General features: G+C 39.2%; 1 protein-coding gene across 1 annotated transcript; it reads left to right on the top strand.

Annotated features, from left to right (window-relative positions):
• Positions 1-15,061: 15,061 nt before the first annotated feature.
• Positions 15,062-19,549, top strand: LOC131348870 (C-type lectin domain family 4 member M-like). Its single transcript, XM_058384059.1, has 5 exons — positions 15,062-15,077; positions 16,281-16,583; positions 17,958-18,100; positions 18,232-18,338; positions 18,604-19,549. Exons 1-5 carry the CDS (start codon positions 15,062-15,064, stop codon positions 18,737-18,739), a joined length of 705 nt encoding a protein of 234 aa, XP_058240042.1. The 3' UTR covers positions 18,740-19,549.
• The last annotated feature ends 568 nt before the right edge of the window (positions 19,550-20,117 follow it).

Genomic DNA, 20,117 nt, shown 5'->3' with positions numbered 1-20,117 from the left:
ATGTAGACTATGATACACACAGCAGTACAATAAACATGTAGACTATGATACACACAGCAGTACACTAAACATGTAGACTATGATACACACAGCAGTACACTAAACATGTAGACTATGAGACTATGATACACACAGCAGTACAATAAACATGTAGACTATGATACACACAGCAGTACACTAAACATGTAGACTATGATACACACAGCAGTACACTAAACATGTAGACTATGAGACTATGATACACACAACAGTACAATAAACATGTAGACTATGATACACACAGCAGTACAATAAAACAACAAGCTTGAATTTTTTTAAAGAAAGACATGAAGTTAAACAGCAGTCCTAATGAGGAGTAACATGAAAGTGTTAGTGATCAGTGACATAGTGACATGGTCATGTGACTCACTGGGGCTGATGGGTAATGTAGTTCAGCACCAATTTTGGCATAACCGTGAAAGACCAGCTAAAATAGGTATGAAAGTGTAATTCTGTGTAATTCAGTGAAAGTGTAATTCTGAGGTTGAGGAAAACATCATATAAGAATAAGTAAGTAAGTAAACGTATATATTTAATTGGTAGATTAGATACATCAAGTTATCGAGTTTCTGTTGTTATTATTATCATCTTTAACTCTCCACCTGAATTGAATTTAGAAGTCAGTAAAAAAAAATTAGGCCTCTGATGGATATAGGAATATTGTCAGCTTGAATCTAGTGACCATTTAATAGAAATGTCTACAATCGGAACAACCGCCCCCCACGCCCCCACCCCAGTCACCCCTCACCCCCCCGACCCCCCCCCCCACACACACACCTGAAAACCAAGACCCCGCCCCCTTCGCATCACCCCCCAGTCCCCCCTCCCCTCAGTGTTCTTAGGATTATGTCACAGAATCTTCATGACATCACACAGCTCTAAATGCTACATTTGCTATATACACAGAAAGTGTAAGAGTGTGAAAAATGTTTCAAAGCGAGCAGAAAGCAATGATTCAACACAACGGTATACAACTCAAAATTACTAATTCTAATAAGAATAAGATGTAAAGGCTCTTTGTGCTGTAATGTTGATGGTATTTTGAAATATTTTTGATCAGTTTCAGTGTTTGTTTTAGGTTACATTTCTTATGTTTCTCTCCTCTTATCCTGCAGGAATATTACGTCGCAGTCCCAGACTGATGGAAAACGGGTATTATCATCCCGATGACCCCACCTTTCGACTGATCTGCTATAAGGAGACCCCTGTCAGGTGTGTGTGTGTGTTTGTGGAAGAGTTGTGTGTTAATTGACCAAACAAGTCGTCTCTCTGTGATTGTCGTTATCTGTCCTCTCTCTCTCTCTCTCTCTCACACTCTCACACTCTCTCTCTCTCTCTCTCTCTCTCTCTCTCTCACTCTCTCTCTCTCTCTCTCTCTCTCTCTAGGATCTTCAAGAAAAGAAAGAGAAAGCCCAAAATGGGCAGAGTCTGTCACAATATAATTAATGACTTCAGAATGATTGAATTAGAGAGCCTGAAATCAGGTGAGTTCATCAAAGTGTATATTTTCACATCTAGGCCTAAAATAAAAACTAAAATTTCTCACCAGATTTACAAAAGTTATGCTGCCATTAAGTTTATTATCCTGAGATACATGTGTAAAATAATGTTTATTTCTTTACTTGTTTAGAGAAAGAAGCATCTGATACACCTCATCAGCAGGCTTCCCTTTGCAGGAGGTAAGCTCTGTGTGTGTGTGTGTGTGTGTGTGTGTGTGTTTGGACTCTGTATGACCCTCCTGTCCCTCTATCTCTTCTCAGATACTGTGTAATTTTACATCTTGCCCTCTTCCTCCTCCAGCTGGGTTTTGGTGAGTGTGTCCATATAGTCATTATCTTTTACCAACAATTATTAAAAAATGTCACACTGTACACTAGTTTACCTGATAAACGTGTAATCTAGTGTGTGTGTGTTTCTCAAAAATCATCTGCTCTATGTGTGACTTTTGTGTTGATGCCACATGTGTGTGTTGTGTGTGTTTCTGTGCAGGTTCCTGTTTAGGCTACTTGTGTGTTACTAAATACGTGGCTCAGCATGGAGAGCACTCAATGCAGCACACTGACATAGCGGATCACGCCGCTTTATTTGTAAGTAACATCAGTTCCTTACAATTTACTACATATAGTGTAGGGCATAGTGTTTAGGGTGTAGGGTGTAATGTGTAGGGTGTAGTGTTTAGGATGTAGGGTGTAATGTGTAGGGCATAGTGTTTAGGGTGTAATGTGTAAGGCATAGTATTTATGGTGTAGGGTGTAATGTGTAGGGCATAATGTTTAGGGTGTAATGTGTAAGGCATAGTATTTATGGTGTAGGGTGTAATGTGTAGGATGTAGTGTTTAGGATGTAGGGTGTAATGTGTAGGGCATAGTGTTTAGGGCATAGTGTTTAGGATGTAGGGTGTAATGTGTAGGGCATAGTGTTTAGGGCATAGTGTTTAGGGTGTAGGGCGTAATGTGTAGGGCATAGTGTTTAGGGTGTAGGGCGTAGTGTTTAGGATGTAGGGTGTAATGTGTAGGGTGTAGTGTTTAGGGTGCATAGTGTAATGTGAAGGGTGTAGTGTTTAGGGTATAGGCTGTAATGTGTAGGGCATAGGGTGTAATGTGTAGGGCATAGTGTTTAGGGTGTAGGGTGTAGTGTATAGGGTATAATGTGTAGGGCATAGTGTTTAGGGTATAGGCTGTAATGTGTAGGGCATAGTGTTTATGGTGTAGGGTGTAATGCCTAGGGTGTAGTGTTTAGGATGTAGGGAGTAATGTGTAGGGTGTATAGTGTAATGTGTAGGGCATAGTGTTTAGGGTGTAGCATGTAATTTGAAGGGCATAGTGTTTAGGGTGTAGGGTGTAATGTGTAGTTCATAGTGTTTATAGTGTAGAGTGTAATGTGTAGGGTGTAATGTGTGGGGTATAGTGTTTAGGGTGTAGGATGTAATTTGTAGGGCATAGTGTTTAGGATGTAATGTGTAGGGCATAGTGTTTATGGTGTAATGTGTAAGGCATAGTGTTTAGGGTATAATTTGTAGGACATAGTGTTTAGGGTGTAATGTGTAGGGCATAGTGTTTAGGGTATAATGTGTAGGGCATCGTGTTTAGGGTGTAATGTGTAGGGCATGGTGTTTATGGTGTAATGTGTAAGGCATAGTGTTTAGGGTATAATTTGTAGGACATAGTGTTTAGGGTGTAATGTGTAGGGCATAGTGTTTAGGGTATAATGTGTAGGGCATCATGTTTAGGGTGTAATGTGTAGGGCATGGTGTTTAGGGTGTAATGTGTAGGGAATAGTGTTTAGGGTGTATGGTGTAAGGCATAGTGTTTAGGGTGTAGGGCATAGTGTTTAGGGTGTAGGGCATAGTGTTTAGGGTGTATGGTGTAAGGCATAGTGTTTAGGGTGTAGGGCATAGTGTTTAGGGTGTATGGTGTAAGGCATAGTGTTTAGGGTGTAGGGCATAGTGTTTGTGGTGTAGGGCATAGTGTTTAGGGTGTATGGTGTAAGGCATAGTGTTTAGGGTGTAGGGCATAGTGTTTAGGGTATAATTTGTAGGACATAGTGTTTATGGTGTAATGTGTAGGGCATGGTGTTTAGGGTGTAATTTGTAGGGCATAGTGTTTAGGGTTTAAGGTGTAAGGCATAGTGTTTATGGTGTAGGGTGTAATGTGTAGGGCATAGTGTTTAGGGTTTAAGGTGTAAGGCATAGTGTTTATGGTGTAGGGTGTAATGTGTAGGGCATAGTGTTTAGGGTTTAAGGTGTAAGGCATAGTGTTTATGGTGTAGGGTGTAATATGTAGGACATAGTGTTTAGGGTATAATGTGTAGGGCATAGTGTTTGTGGTGTAGGGTGTAATGTGTAGGGCATAGTGTTTATGGTGTAGGGTGTAATATGTAGGACATAGTGTTTAGGGTGTAGGGTGTAATGTGTATGGCATAGTGTTTATGGTGTAGGGTGTAATATGTAGGACATAGTGTTTAGGGTGTAGGGTGTAATGTGTAGGGCATAGTGTTTATGGTGTAGGGTGTAATGTGTAGGGCATAGTGTTTATGGTGTAGGGTGTAATGTGTATGGCATAGTGTTTATGGTGTAGGGTGTAATGTGTATGACATAGTGTTTATGGTGTAGGGTGTAATGTGTAGGGCATAGTGTTTAGGGTGTAGGGTGTAATGTGTATGGCATAGTGTTTAGGGTGTAGGGTGTAATGTGTATGGCATAGTGTTTATGGTGTAGGGTGTAATGTGTATGACATAGTGTTTATGGTGTAGGGTGTAATGTGTATGACATAGTGTTTATGGTGTAGGGTGTAATGTGTAGGGCATAGTGTTTAGGGTGTAGGGTGTAATGAGTAGGGCATAGTGTTTAGGGTGTAGGGTGTAATGTGTAGGGTATAGTGTTTAGGGTGTAGGGTGTAATGTGTATGGCATAGTGTTTATGGTGTAGGGTGTAATATGTAGGACATAGTGTTTAGGGTGTAGGGTGTAATGTGTATGGCATAGTGTTTATGGTGTAGGGTGTAATGTGTATGGCATAGTGTTTATGGTGTAGGGTGTAATGTGTATGGCATAGTGTTTATGGTGTAGGGTGTAATGTGTATGACATAGTGTTTATGGTGTAGGGTGTAATGTGTAGGGCATAGTGTTTAGGGTGTAGGGTGTAATGAGTAGGGCATAGTGTTTAGGGTGTAGGGTGTAATGTGTAGGGTATAGTGTTTAGGGTGTAGGGTGTAATGTGTATGGCATAGTGTTTATGGTGTAGGGTGTAATATGTAGGACATAGTGTTTAGGGTGTAGGGTGTAATGTGTATGGCATAGTGTTTATGGTGTAGGGTGTAATGTGTATGGCATAGTGTTTGTGGTGTAGGGTGTATTGTGTAGGGCAAAGTGTTTAGGGTGTAGGGTGTAATGTGTAGGGCATAGTGTTTAGGGTGTAGGGTGTAATGTGTAGGGCATAGTGTTTAGGGTGTAGGGTGTAAGGCATAGTGTTTAGGGTGTAGGGTATAATTTGTAGGACATAGTGTTTATGGTGTAATGTGTAGGGCATAGTGTTTATGGTGTAGGGTGTAATGTGTAGGGCATAGTGTTTAGGGTGTAATGTGTATGGCATAGTGTTTATGGTGTAGGGTGTAATGTGTATGACATAGTGTTTATGGTGTAGGGTGTAATGTGTATGGCATAGTGTTTAGGGTGTAGGGTGTAATGTGTAGGGTATAGTGTTTAGGGTGTAGGGTGTAATGTGTATGGCATAGTGTTTATGGTGTAGGGTGTAATGTGTAGGGCATAGTGTTTGTGGTGTAGGGTGTAATGTGTATGGCATAGTGTTTAGGGTGTAGGGTGTAATGTGTAGGGCATAGTGTTTAGGGTGTAGGGTGTATTGTGTAGGGCAAAGTGTTTAGGGTGTAGGGTGTAATGTGTAGGGCATAGTGTTTAGGGTGTAGGGTGTAATGTGTAGGGCATAGTGTTTAGGGTGTAGGGTGTAAGGCATAGTGTTTAGGGTGTAGGGTATAATTTGTAGGACATAGTGTTTATGGTGTAATGTGTAGGGCATAGTGTTTATGGTGTAGGGTGTAATGTGTAGGGCATAGTGTTTAGGGTGTAATGTGTATGGCATAGTGTTTATGGTGTAGGGTGTAATATGTAGGGCATAGTGTTTATGGTGTAGGGTGTAATATGTAGGGCATAGTGTTTAGGGTATAATGTGTAGGGCATAGTGTTTAGGGTATAATGTGTAGGGCATAGTGTTTAGGGTGTAGGGTGTAATGTGTAAGGCATAGTGTTTAGGGTGTAGGGTGTAATGTGTAGGGTATAGTGTTTAGGGTATAATGTGTAGGGCATAGTGTTTGTGGTGTAGGGTGTAATGTGTATGGCATAGTGTTTAGGGTGTAGGGTGTAATGTGTATGGCATAGTGTTTAGGGTGTAGGGTGTAATGTGTAGGGCATAGTGTTTGTGGTGTAGGGTGTAATGTGTATGGCATAGTGTTTAGGGTGTAGGGTGTAATGTGTAGGGCATAGTGTTTAGGGTGTAGGGTGTAATGTGTAGGGCATAGTGTTTATGGTGTAGGGTGTAATGTGTAGGGCATAGTGTTTAGGGTGTAGGGTGTAAGGTGTATGGCATAGTGTTTAGGGTATAATGTGTAGGGCATAGTGTTTATGGTGTAGGGTGTAAGGTGTATGGCATAGTGTTTAGGGTATAATGTGTAGGGCATAGTGTTTATGGTGTAGGGTGTAAGGTGTATGGCATAGTGTTTAGGGTATAATGTGTAGGGCATAGTGTTTATGGTGTAGGGTGTAATGTGTAGGGCATAGTGTTTATGGTGTAGGGTGTAATGTGTAGGGCATAGTGTTTAGGGTGTAGGGTATAATGTGTAGGGCATAGTGTTTATGGTGGGGGGTGTAATGTGTAGGGCATAGTGTTTAGGGTATAATGTGTAGGGCATAGTGTTTAGGGTGTAGGGTGTAATGTGTATGGCATAGTGTTTATGGTATAATGTGTAGGGCATAGTGTTTATGGTGTAGGGTGTAATGTGTAGGGCATAGTGTTTAGGGTGTAGGGTGTAATGTGTATGGCATAGTGTTTATGGTATAATGTGTAGGGCATAGTGTTTATGGTGTAGGGTGTAATGTGTAGGGCATAGTGTTTATGGTGTAGGGTGTAATGTGTAGGGCATAGTGCTTATGGTGTAGGGTGTAATGTGTATGGCATAGTGTTTAGGGTGTAGGGTGTAATGTGTATGGCATAGTGTTTATGGTATAATGTGTAGGGCATAGTGTTTATGGTGTAGGGTGTAATGTGTATGGCATAGTGTTTATGGTATAATGTGTAGGGCATAGTGTTTATGGTGTAGGGTGTAATGTGTAGGGCATAGTGCTTATGGTGTAGGGTGTAATGTGTAGGGCATAGTGTTTATGGTGTAGGGTGTAATGTGTATGGCATAGTGTTTATGGTGTAGGGTGTAATGTGTATGGCATAGTGTTTATGGTATAATGTGTAGGGCATAGTGTTTAGGGTGTAGGGTGTAATGTGTAGGGCATAGTGCTTATGGTGTAGGGTGTAATGTGTAGGGCATAGTGTTTATGGTGTAGGGTGTAATGTGTATGGCATAGTGTTTATGGTATAATGTGTAGGGCATAGTGTTTAGGGTGTAGGGTGTAATGTGTATGGCATAGTGTTTATGGTATAATGTGTAGGGCATAGTGTTTATGGTGTAGGGTGTAATGTGTAGGGCATAGTGTTTATGGTGTAGGGTGTAATGTGTATGGCATAGTGTTTATGGTGTAATGTGTAGGGCATAGTGTTTATGGTGTAGGGTGTAATGTGTAGGGCATAGTGTTTATGGTGTAGGGTGTAATGTGTATGGCATAGTGTTTATGGTGTAATGTGTAGGGCATAGTGCTTATGGTGTAGGGTGTAATGTGTAGGGCATAGTGTTTATGGTGTAGGGTGTAATGTGTATGGCATAGTGTTTATGGTATAATGTGTAGGGCATAGTGTTTATGGTGTAGGGTGTAATGTGTAGGGCATAGTGTTTAGGGTGTAGGGTGTAATGTGTAGGGCATAGTGTTTAGGGTGTAGGGTGTAATGTGTATGGCATAGTGTTTATGGTATAATGTGTAGGGCATAGTGTTTATGGTGTAGGGTGTAATGTGTAGGGCATAGTGTTTATGGTATAATGTGTAGGGCATAGTGTTTATGGTGTAGGGTGTAATGTGTATGGCATAGTGTTTATGGTATAATGTGTATGGCATAGTGTTTATGGTGTAGGGTGTAATGTGTATGGCATTCTGTTTAGGGTGTAGGGTGTAGTGTTTAGGGCATAGTGTTTAGTGTATAATGTGTACGGCATAGTGTTTATGGTGTAGGGTGTAATGTGTAGGGCATAGTGTTTAGGGTGTAGGGTGTAATGTGTAGGGCATAGTGTTTATGGTGTAGGGTGTAATGTGTATGGCATTCTGTTTAGGGTGTAGGGTGTAGTGTTTAGGGCATAGTGTTTAGTGTATAATGTGTACGGCATAGTGTTTAGGGTGTAGGGTATAATGTGTAGGGCATAGTGTTTATGGTGTAGGGTGTAATGTGTAGGGCATAGTGTTTATGGTGTAGGGTGTAATGTGTAGGGCATAGTGTTTATGGTGTAGGGTGTAATGTGTAGGGCATAGTGTTTATGGTGTAGGGTGTAATGTGTATGGCATAGTGTTTATGGTGTAGGGTGTAATGTGTAGGGCATAGTGTTCATGGTATAATGTGTAGGGCATAGTGTTTATGGTGTAGGGTGTAATGTGTATGGCATAGTGTTTATGGTATAATGTGTAGGGCATAGTGTTTATGGTGTAGGGTGTAATGTGTATGGCATACTGTTTAGGGTGTAGGGTGTAGTGTTTAGGGCATAGTGTTTAGTGTGTAGAGTGTATTGTGTAGGGTGTAGTGTTTATGGTGTAGGGTGTAGTGTTTAGGGTGTAGTGTTTATGGTGTAGGGTGTAGTGTTTAGGGCATAGTGTTTAGGGCATAGTGTTTAGTGTGTAGAGTGTATTGTGTAGGGTGTAGTGTTTATGGTGTAGGGTGTAGTGTTTAGGGTGTAGGGTGTAGTGTTTAGTGGTTAACGTTTAGGGTTAATTCTCCGGTTACTGTTTTCATTCTGTTTGTTTTCTCAGAAAGAGATTGAGTCACTGAAACAGACTGTAAGAGATTACAGGCTTGAATTCAAGGTAAGAAAACTCACACACACATTAGCCAGTTAATAAAAGCTTATAACAGTGCTGGGTAAATACAATGACTGTAGTTTGTCTGGAGAAAGCTGGCTCTTCATCACATAATGAACATTTTATTCATTTATTTCATTTATTTCACAGGATATGTTACACAGTGCCCTGAGTCTTCACAAAGCTGATGATATTGGAATGGCTGATTACGCTCTGGAGTCTTTAGGTAACACATGAACTCTCTAGTCCTTCATGTTGAAATGAGCTGTTTAGGGTAAATCTGTTATTAAAAATGGTAAGAATACAAACCACAAATCTGTCTAGATACGAAAAGTCAGTGAGGGGGTAAAGAGGGGATTAGAGAAGCAAGCAACAGTTCCATGTTGTAAGATGACAAATTGTGCAATGGTTCAAGGCTTGTAAATAATGATGTGGTGTATGTGTGTGTGTAGGTGCGACTGTGCTAACCAGTTCAGAGACTTATAAAACCAAATACTGCAGTCTGTTCGGTGTCAAATTCTGGTGCAAAAACCACGGCCCTGAGACTGTTTTACAGGTAACACACATAGCCACAACTACACACTCAGCTATAACTCCATTAGTAGCTGTGTAAATGAATTAATAAGTGTCTGTTTGTGTGTGTGTGTGTGTGTGTGTGTGTGTGTGTGTGCGCACAGCCGGAGGTCTACCCCGGTAAATGTTGGGGATTTAAAGGATCTGAAGGGCACCTGGTCATCTCCCTGCTTTATCCTATAAGAATCACCCACGTTACCCTGCAGCACCTGCCCCGAGTGCTTTCTCCCGGCCAACAAATCATGTCCGCACCCAAAGACTTCATAGTTTATGTGAGTCGACACAAACACATATAATAATAATAATAATAATAATAATAATAATAACAATAATAACAATAATAACAATAATAATCATGATATTTTAAACTTTTTATTAAAACACACTACAGGGACTGGACAGCATGAATAATGAAAAAACAACTCTTGGAATATTCACCTATGACCAGAACGGAGAACCGATCCAGACCTTCAAACTTCCGGTGAGAAAGAATGATTTTCACAATTACACAAAAGAAATGACACAATTCTTCATAACAAAAGTGGTAAAATGTGTGAGTGAAGGCAGTAGGGACTCACAGTAAGGTGCACATGATAAAGTGGACTCTGACTTTCAGAACTTCCTGTATGTGTTATACTGTGGCTGGTTGTGTTTTTCAGGACTGTCCCAGTCAGCTGTTTCAGCTGGTGGAGCTGAGGATCCTGAGTAATTGGGGTCACTCTGAATACACCTGTGTTTATCGCTTCAGGCTCCACAGCCAGCCGAGCTGCAAGTGAAAGAGACCAAGAAGGGAAAACGGCAATGAGATGAAATTAAATAGAATGAATATGGCTGGGCAGGTTAACGCGTTATTATCGCGTTATTATCGCGTTATTATCGTTATAATAACTCATTAATTAATTAACGCCAACAATTATTTTATCGCGCATTAATGCAGTTTTTATTATTTTGTAAATTATTTTAAAAGTCTGTTGCTCATTGGCTCTGAATACACATACAGACAAACCATGGGTGACGGGAGGGGTGGGATCTTGATCCGTATTGGCTTGGGATGAACGTCATCACGCGTCTCAACCAATGAGAGCATTCGGGATGACCGTAAGACTGCTGCGGCGCTCAGAGGAACCGGAGAAGAGATAGAACTGGAGGATAAACAGACATGGAGAAAGGCAACGAACTTTTACATGGACATTTTCGTTTCTAACTTCTTCCAGACGGCCGATAGATAGATAGATAGATAGATAGATAGATAGATAGATATATAGATAGATAGATAGATAGATAGATAGATAGATAGATAGATAGATAGATAGATAGATAGATAGATAGATAGATAGATAGATAGATAGGTAAGTGGGTAGGCAGATAGATAGATAGATAGATAGATAGATAGATAGATAGATAGATAGATAGATAGATAGATAGATAGATAGATAGATAGATAAGTGGGTAGGCAGATAGATAGATAGATAGATAGATAGATAGATAGATAGATAGATAGATAGATAGATAGATAGGTAAGTGGGTAGGCAGATAGATAGATAGATAGATAGATAGATAGATAGATAGATAGATAGATAGATAGATAGATAGATAGATAGATAGATAGATAGATAGGTAAGTGGGTAGGCAGATAGATAGATAGCTAGATAGCTAGATAGATAGATAGATAGATAGATAGATAGATAGATAGATAGATAGATAGATAGATAGATAGATAGGTGGGTGGGTAGGCAGATAGATAGATAGATCTATCTATCTATCTGTCGGCCGTCTGGAAGAAGTTAGAAACGAAAATGTCCATGTAAAAGTTCGTTGCCTTTCTCCATGTCTGTTTATCCTCCAGTTCTATCTCTTCTCCGGTTCCTCTGAGCGCCGCAGCAGTCTTACGGTCATCCCGAATGCTCTCATTGGTTGAGACGCGTGATGACGTTCATCCCAAGCCAATACGGATCAAGATCCCACCCCTCCCGTCACCCATGGTTTGTCTGTATGTGTATTCAGAGCCAATGAGCAACAGACTTTTAAAATAATTTACAAAATAATAAAAACTGCGTTAATGCGCGATAAAATAATTGTCGACTTTAATTAATTAATGAGTTAACACGATAATAACGCGATAATAACGCGTTATCTTGCCCAGCCCTAATATATATATATTAATAAAATCTTATATTTTAATATAATATAATATACTAAAATGTTATTTTACTACAGTTTGTTATATTTTCACTTTACATTATTATACTATGTGCATCATAAAGGAAGTATTTTGAATTAATAGTGTAGTGTGTGTAGTATTTTCTTGACACACTGTGTGACTTTTAGCGTTACTATAAAAGATTAGTATATTTATGAATGAGTATTCATAAACTCAGCTTGGTGAGTGGAAGGTGGTCAAATTGTACATTTTTATAAACAACATTCACGCTGTCACTCAGTGAGTCGAGCATGTGAAGTGATTCATGACGAGTCACTCAGTGAGTCGAGCATGTGAAGTGATTCATGACGAGTCGCTCAGTGAGTCGAGCATGTGAAGTGATTCATGACGAGTAAGCGAATACTTTTGGCAATATAGTGTATCTCAGACTACTGTGGAAGTATAATAGTGCTAAAATTCCTGAAAGCAAAACAGCATATTGAATCACATGAACTGAATAAAAACTCATAGAAAAGAAGTTTGAATTTTTCTGCTTTGAAATTTGATCTGAATAAAAAAAAAAAATCCTTACAGCATTTACAAAAAATCTTCATTATTTTTCAACCTCACAAATTCAGGCTGAAAAAATTCATGTGTCTACAAGATCCTGTGACACAACGCCCTGTTATACAGTGTTTCTATATTCGCTGCGTCTCATTTCGGATGCTGCGTCCTCCGGAGATTGCAGTTGATGCTGCATACGGCATCAAGAATGACTTTATTGAGAAAAGTAACCGTAATAAAATTGACTATTCCTTGTGAGGTGTGAAATACTGTAGTCTAATTTCTTTTTTACTTTGTTATTTAACGATTGATTAGTATCTGTTGCCGTGGCGTCATAATGATGGTATAGAGGTGGATTATTTCAGGAAGGACACCAGTGAAGGCCGAGGTGTGAAATGCGCGGCCCGCCACTGGGGCTATTACAGGAAGAGCAATGGATTGCCGATTTCTCGGGCCCGTGTCACAGTGCACTTTAAAGTGTGCATCCTGCTCCCTGTGTAGTTTACTCCGAAGGGAATCTCTTGCAGATTGGAACACGGCTCTTGTAATTAACCTGCAGGAGAAACGGCTCTGAGTGAGAGTGCGCAGGGATTGAGGGCTGTGAAGACACTGGGCCAGGGGCGTCGCTAGGGGTCAATAGGGGTCGAGCCCGAATTTTGCCACCGGAGTGTAGAGGAATTTGTTGATCTTGCAGGAATTACATTAATCTGAGCACCTGTGTCTAGTTTAAAATTGAGCCATATTCTCCTATCTTGACTTCAGCAAATGCTTGCTCTGATGGTGTAAATGCGTTTTCGTTTGTGACTGTGTCAATAAAGAATTCACTACTCACATCAGCATATCGATCTGGAGTTCTGTTTTTACTTATAGAATGCACTTACTTGGATTTGGACCTGCAAACCTTTGCCACATGTAGCACACCTGGTTTCGTTTTGTTGGACACGTTTCCCTTCTTTTGTTTTCTTTCCCACAGTATTCGCATGAATTGAGGCGTTCCGCCTGCACGTTGTTCGTTTTTTGTTGTTCTGACTGCTCTGTCACATTCTTGCATGCTTTCTTATCCTGTGCACTTGTTGCTCCTGCTCAGCATTCGTGCTTCCACTCTGGGCTTACACATCTCATGCGATCTGGCAATGTCAATTGCTTTCTCTAATGTTAATTCAGCACCCTGGCACCCGAACTTGTGGGGAATAAATGCCTGTTTTCACATATCAACATGACCTACTTTTTCACCCACTGCCCCCTAGAGTCTATATGCATAACATATATAACACTCAATATGAATCTATATTCAAACAGCTTGAATATTACAACATGGACAACTCAAAATAGAAAACCTGCAGCGAATCCCCATGCACCAAACTGCTCCAGGTGATCCTGCTCTATGATCCTGAAGCTTCACAATTTTCAGTATAAAGTGTGCAATTTACAAGCTGCGTGAGCACAAAACATCTTTCACCATTAACACCTATACACAACAACCCAGATTTCCCCCCTGGACTGAATGAGGCGCTATCAATCTGGAAGAAACAAGGGATTTGTTTCATAGGTGATGTGATGTAAAATGATACGTTTATGACCTTTGACCAGATTATTATAAAGTATAATACTGATAAGAAACACTTTTTTTTTTACTTATCACTAATTAAACAGTTTTGTGTCAAAAAACTAAAGGATCACCCAAGTGATATTGGTCTGTCTACATTGGAGGTACAGTTGAAAAAACTGTTATCTTCCCGGTCAGCACTTAGTCGTTTTTACAATATAAGTTGACACAAGGACAAGGTTTGTGGGAAAATGGATATTGCGGAGGAAATACATGAAGCAGATTGGAGAGCAAAGATCCTCTTGTTTAGCAGATAATGCATCCTGGAAAATACAGTTTAAAATATTGCACAGGTTACATATCAAGATCTGGCCTCAACAGGAGAACTGAACTGTGCTGGACACGTACTCTCACACACATACATAACACACATGCACAAAAGCTGAGAACTGTGTTCCAAGAAGAACTGAACTGTGCTGGACACAGACACGCACACGCACTAAATTGTCCTGTTTGCACGCACATGTCACTTTACATTGCACTTTACTTTTTTTTTTATGTTAATCCATGTGTCACTTTAATATTTGCATTCACTGTATACACTGTTCTTTGCACAAAATGTCAATTTCTTATTTGCACTCACTGTATACACTGCTATCTGCACAAAAGTCGGTCTATATGTTGTTTGTCTTGTCGTCATCCTGTGCACTTCTGTTGTATGTCTAGTTTATTTATTGCACCTTAAGTATAATTTAGTTTTATCTCTATGTTTAGCTCTATGTTTGTCTGCATCACTGTACTTTGTCTTGACTTTGTTATGTGTAGCACCTCTGGTCTAGGAGGAACGTTGTTTCACTTCACTGTGTACTGCATCAGCTATATATGATTGAAGTGACAATAAAGCTTCTTTGACTTTGACTTTGATATTACTCCAGTACGCATGCACAAAATGAACCTCAATTTATCCAGATTCTGCAATAAATGCAAGGGGGAACTCTCATACACTGCTTTTGGGAGTGTTTCAAAGAACAAAAGTTCTGGTCAGGTGTTTTCTTGAAATTGGAGAAGATTTTCTCCTGCCCTCTGCAGTTAGGACCTAGAATCTGCCTACTGGACCTTATACAGGAACTCCCTTATGGTTTAAAGGTACTCAGCTCTTGCTCTTCTTTGTCCCTAACAAAGCCCACTTCCCAGTGCTAAGAGACAAACCCTTTAAGTTTCATAGGATTTCATAGACGTTTCATAGATTTGGGACCCCTTCCTTAAATATCTAGGTGTAGAGGCAGAACATGTGTAACAAAGGATTGGCTGAATCCATTGGTGGTGTTGATAGCAACTTGAATAAATACACCAAGATAATCCCACAAAACAGCAAGGCAGAAAGCAGGTTGACAGAACAGGAATAAAGTCCAAAAATCAGAAAACACAGTCGTCATGGCTAACAAGTCCAACAAGGGCTAAGACAAGAGCAATAAATCTAAAAAAACAGAGCAAAAGGTCATACACAATGAAACACAGTCAGCATGGCAACCATATCCAGTAAGGGCAAAGACAAAAGGCAATTAATTCAAAAATAGTGCAAATGGTCATACACAATGGCAGAGAAATGATGGCAAAACAAACAGCTAACGATACTTTGCGTTGATTCACGGCATGCACACTAAATGTCCATAGATGTGGAAGTGAAAACCAGAAGTGAACCTCAGTAAACCAGAAGTTCCAGAAGTGCTAATATTTGGGTGAGGGTTCGCTCTGGTGGACCAGAACTGTGGGTGATGTAACAATATGTTATCCCTGAGAATAAAAAATCTAGCATTGAGGGGATAGCGGTGTAGTTAAGTAACCCCTCCCCCACTTTTTATTTATTTATTTATTTATTTATTTATTTATTTATTTATTTATTTATTTATTTCCATTTCAGTTATATATTCCATTTATAATGTCTGTGATATCCCTTCCTCTGTATTTTGCTGTTTTTATTTTGTTTGTGTATTGTTATGTATTATTATTATTACTATTATTTTAAATGATTCCTGTAATTCCCAAAAAATGCAATAAAAAAAAAACTTGATCAAAAATGTGTCTTCTAAATGGACAATGACCTGAGAATACCTGCAAAGTCATGGGAAAATGGCTTAATTGCAACAAAGTCAAGGTATTGGTGTGATCAGTACAAAGCCCTGAATTCAATCCTATAGAAAATTTGTGAGCAGAACTCAGTTACAGCATTTCTGTCTACAGGAATGGGCAAAAATTCCAGCAACCTATTGTGAGAAGTTTCACCCAAATGAAACTATTTAAAGGCAATACTACCAAATGCTAACCAAGTATGTAGGTATCTGATCCACTGAGAATGTGATGAAAGAATTAAAAACTAAAATAAATCATTTTCTCAACAAGAATGGGAATTCTCTTTCTTGTTCTGATGTTTCACATTCTTAAAATGAAATAGTTATCTTGATGGTAAATAACTATTGAAATAGTTATCTTTAATAGTTATTCAAGATAGTTAATGTTCTCCATGCTTAATTTCAGGAATTGTGTCTGGAAATGTGTTTAAATGTGTTTGGCTTTCTAACCCTCTGACTTCAACTGTATATATAAACTATTTACTTTACCAAAATCTGCAATTTACACCATGATGGTGGTATGTATTTGCTGGTGTACCATCATAATTATTCTCAGGTTGAATCCTGAACAGCTGATGAAAATGATTACATTAATTATTTTCTGTTGTTGTAGGACTCAACCCTGCAGAGAGGAAATGTTACAGACTGACTTCAGTGTGTTTGCTGCTGCTGTGTTTTCTCCTGCTGACTACCATCACCGTGCTGTGGATCAAATTCAGCATCCTTAGTAGAGAAAAAGCAAAGCTGGAGACCAGTTACGATACCCTGACTATAGAGAGAGACCAGTTACAGGCCAGTTACAACAACCTGATTACAGAGAGAAACCATTTACAGGCCAGTTGCAACACCCTGACTAATGAGAGAATCCAGCTACTTGAGAAAAACGATGAATTTCAGAAGAAATCGAATAATTTTGGTGAGTACATTTTGTAACAGAATCTATGAATAAAAAATGCCAGAGCCCAAGGATTATGTACAGTTAATACTTTTACAGGTTTGTCGTTTCTAACCTCATCCTAATTCCCAGCTGTAAATTTTTACTCAGTGGCAGTGAATTACATTATTTATTTCAACAAGCACACTTGTAGCCCAGCATGGCAGCTTTCGATATTCTACGCTTTCACAATTATTTTCTGGCAAACATTCAGAGTATATATTGAGAGCAAATTTTATTTACTGTCTGCTTCACCTAAGGATGCAGGATCTTTCCAGCACTCTAGCTCAAAGTTCTATTCTGGATTCTGTTTTATGTACACTGTCTGGCCAAAAAAATTGTTTCAGTAAGCTTACAGTGACACCAGTACTTCTACCTCCAAACCACCAGAGGGAACCCTCACCAGAGTACTGAGCGCTTTCAGGTCACATGGATCACTCCCTGGTTTGCGCACATTTAAATCGAGCTTGCATTATTGTTTAATGTGAAGTATTGTCAGCATTTCCCTGATGCTTCCTTAGAGAATACTTCATCACACACCAAGATGAAGTGCTTGTGACCTACCGCAGACAACTCATGGCACTACATGCCATGAACACCCTCCTGATGCAGGCCCTGCAAGGTCTTCCCACAGGTAGGGCCTTCCTGTGGCAGGGTGAAAAATTCTTTACAGACCAACCTTCATGATGTCCCTACTTATCAGAAAGGCCCTGGATTGGGTATCAGTGGTCTGGGACAACAATTCACAGGTGTGCACTTCCTTCTTACACTTTTCCCAGCTCATCAGGGAGGTATTTGAGTGCCCAGAAGAAGGAAAGGTGGTGTCAGTACAGTTACTCCAACTGTGGCAGTACTTCAACTCAGCTGTGGACTACCCCAAGAAATTCCAGACAGTGGCGGCACAAATTGGATGGAATGACACACCAAAATCTTGCAGATGGCTGCTTCATTGGCTCATTTCGGTTAGCACATACTGTACAGGAGGTTATTTATTTGCTTCTCCTTGGTCCCTCAAATTTACTCCCTTACATAATAAATCTTACACCCTGTGGGATCCTTATGCCGTAATGATCTCCTCCTCTCTTGGTATGAATGTATAGTGAATGCAATTTTGATCTTCACTGATAACTAACCAAGAAACCCTTTATTAGCAAAGTAGATTGAATATTGTTAAACATCATGCCCTTCTCACATAAATAAGTTACAATCCCACAGTCATACCTGTAACTTCTGAATTGTGCTTGAGTCTGTAGTAGCATCTAAGGTCTGAATACAGATACAGAAAATATTTATTTGGCACATTTTGTCCAAACTCTAAATGTTATTCTGAATAAATATGTTATTCTGTTTGATCAGTTTCACTTTTAACTGATGGGTGGCGATATTTTAACTCCCATATTTACTACATCTCTACTGCGGAGAAAAACTGGGATGAGAGCAGACAGGACTGCAGAGGGAGAGGAGCAGACCTGGTGATCATTAACAGCAAAGAGGAACATGTGAGTGTGTGTGTGTGGGAGTGTGTGTGAGAGAGAGAACTGAGTTTCTGTATTCATATTGTTTTATTATAGTTATGACAGTTCATAGAGAGAAAATACTTTAATATTGTATATTGTTTTCTTAATTCCAGGAGTTTATCAGAAAACAGTTGCGCAACAGTGACTCTTGGATTGGTCTGAGTGACCGAGACAAAGAGGGGGAGTGGAAATGGGTGGATGGTACACCACTGACTGACCCGTAAGAAACTTGTATTGATTTGTGTTTATTCCCAAGCACATTACCATTTAAGAAAGAGTACTACCAGGTGGTTTTCAACTGACTGATAATTTTATACAACGTTGAAGTAAATGCTAAGATAATAGAATTTGGTATCACTTTTATATTCTCATCACACTATTTATATTATTGCAACAGTGATTAAGAATCTTAGTGAAGCTAATTAGCTAAATTAGATGTGAGGAATTTGAGGTAACTGATCTGTTTCTAAATCTCTGCTTTTCAGGTATTGGGTAAAGGGGGAACCGAATGATGTAGGTAATGAGGACTGTGTAAAGATGTTTGGTATTCTAATAAATAATGGATGGAATGACATTCCATGCTCAATTTCGAATATATGGATCTGTGAGAAAAGTTATTAGAAGTGAAACAGTACAGAAAAATGATTCACAAATCAAGCTGAATTTATGGAGTATTTCAGTTCAAGTTTTATTCTATGCAGTGTTTAAAAGTTATTTTATTATATGTAATTCTTAAAACTCACAAAGTACAAAAATGATCTTTACCTATGATGTAAAATTGATTTTTATTCACTTATACCTGCATTCAATTATTGAGTACTGTAATATATGGAGCTACTTGTTGCAGTATCATTATATCAATAAATATCATTTAAAAGCAAAAATCATTCTAGAACGCAAAGCTCTACAGTCCAGGTATGAGAAGTATTTTCAGACATGTATGTATTTTTCTTTAATCTAATTTCTGTTAAGTCATATTTATATTCCAGGGAAACATTTATGGAGTTCCTAATCTTTCAAATGCTTAATTTAAATAAAGAAAAATAGATGACCAATAATTTTGGAACATAGTAATTATCTTATAGCAATTTTTTTTAGAATAATAATAATAATAATAATAAATTCATTTTACTTTTGCTGGTGGAAGTTCCCTATTTCTCGTTATCCCTAATGATGTCTATGATGCCATGAGGTTTGGACACATATAATAACCTGAATAGGGAAAACCCCATGGAGGCTTGCTGTTAGTGACGTGTTGCAGAGTGGACCCAAATACAGGGTGAGAAGGCAGGTGAAGGGTTAAAAGGTTTAATGGAGCTCAAAAACACAACACAGTCCCAAAATACTTCAAACATAGAGTAACATAGAGTAGCTAAGCTCCTAAGTACAAAAGGGAATAAAGTCTCAGTCAGAACAGACATTTCTGTATAAATCCCAGTATTTTTTTTCATAAAGTTCGTAAACACAAGCTTGGTCGCCCTCTAGTGGTGAGGATGTGCATGAAACATTTAATGACAATTAACTGAGCAAAGATACCAGTGACAGCAATTTGCTCATTTCCTACTGTGGTCCCTGAGCAGGTAAATAGAGACAAACATATTCAATTCAGTTCAGTTTTATTTGAATAGAGCAGCTTTACAGGAATATAAAAATCCAGAATAAAAATGATAAAAGTTTATAATTTAAATGTCTATTTATCCCTAATAAGTAATAAAAAACATACACACATTAAACTTCCACACATACGTAGAGCAGTAGCCTCCTATTCACCCTACACACACACACACACACACACACACGTACACACACACACACACTCGACTGACTGAGCGACTCATCATGAACCAGTTCACAAGCTGGACTCACTGAACGACTCATCATTAATCAGTTCACATGCTCGACTCACTGAGCGACTCATAATGAATCAGTTCACACGCTCGACTCACTGAGCGACTCATCTTCAAACACTTAACATGCTCGACTCACTGAGCAACTCATC

Source organism: Hemibagrus wyckioides, linkage group LG29 (genome assembly GCF_019097595.1).
Source record: "Hemibagrus wyckioides isolate EC202008001 linkage group LG29, SWU_Hwy_1.0, whole genome shotgun sequence".
Taxonomy (NCBI): domain Eukaryota; kingdom Metazoa; phylum Chordata; class Actinopteri; order Siluriformes; family Bagridae; genus Hemibagrus; species Hemibagrus wyckioides.
The sequence above is the reverse complement of the archived record's forward strand: the minus strand, read 5'-3'. Positions and strand labels throughout refer to the sequence as shown.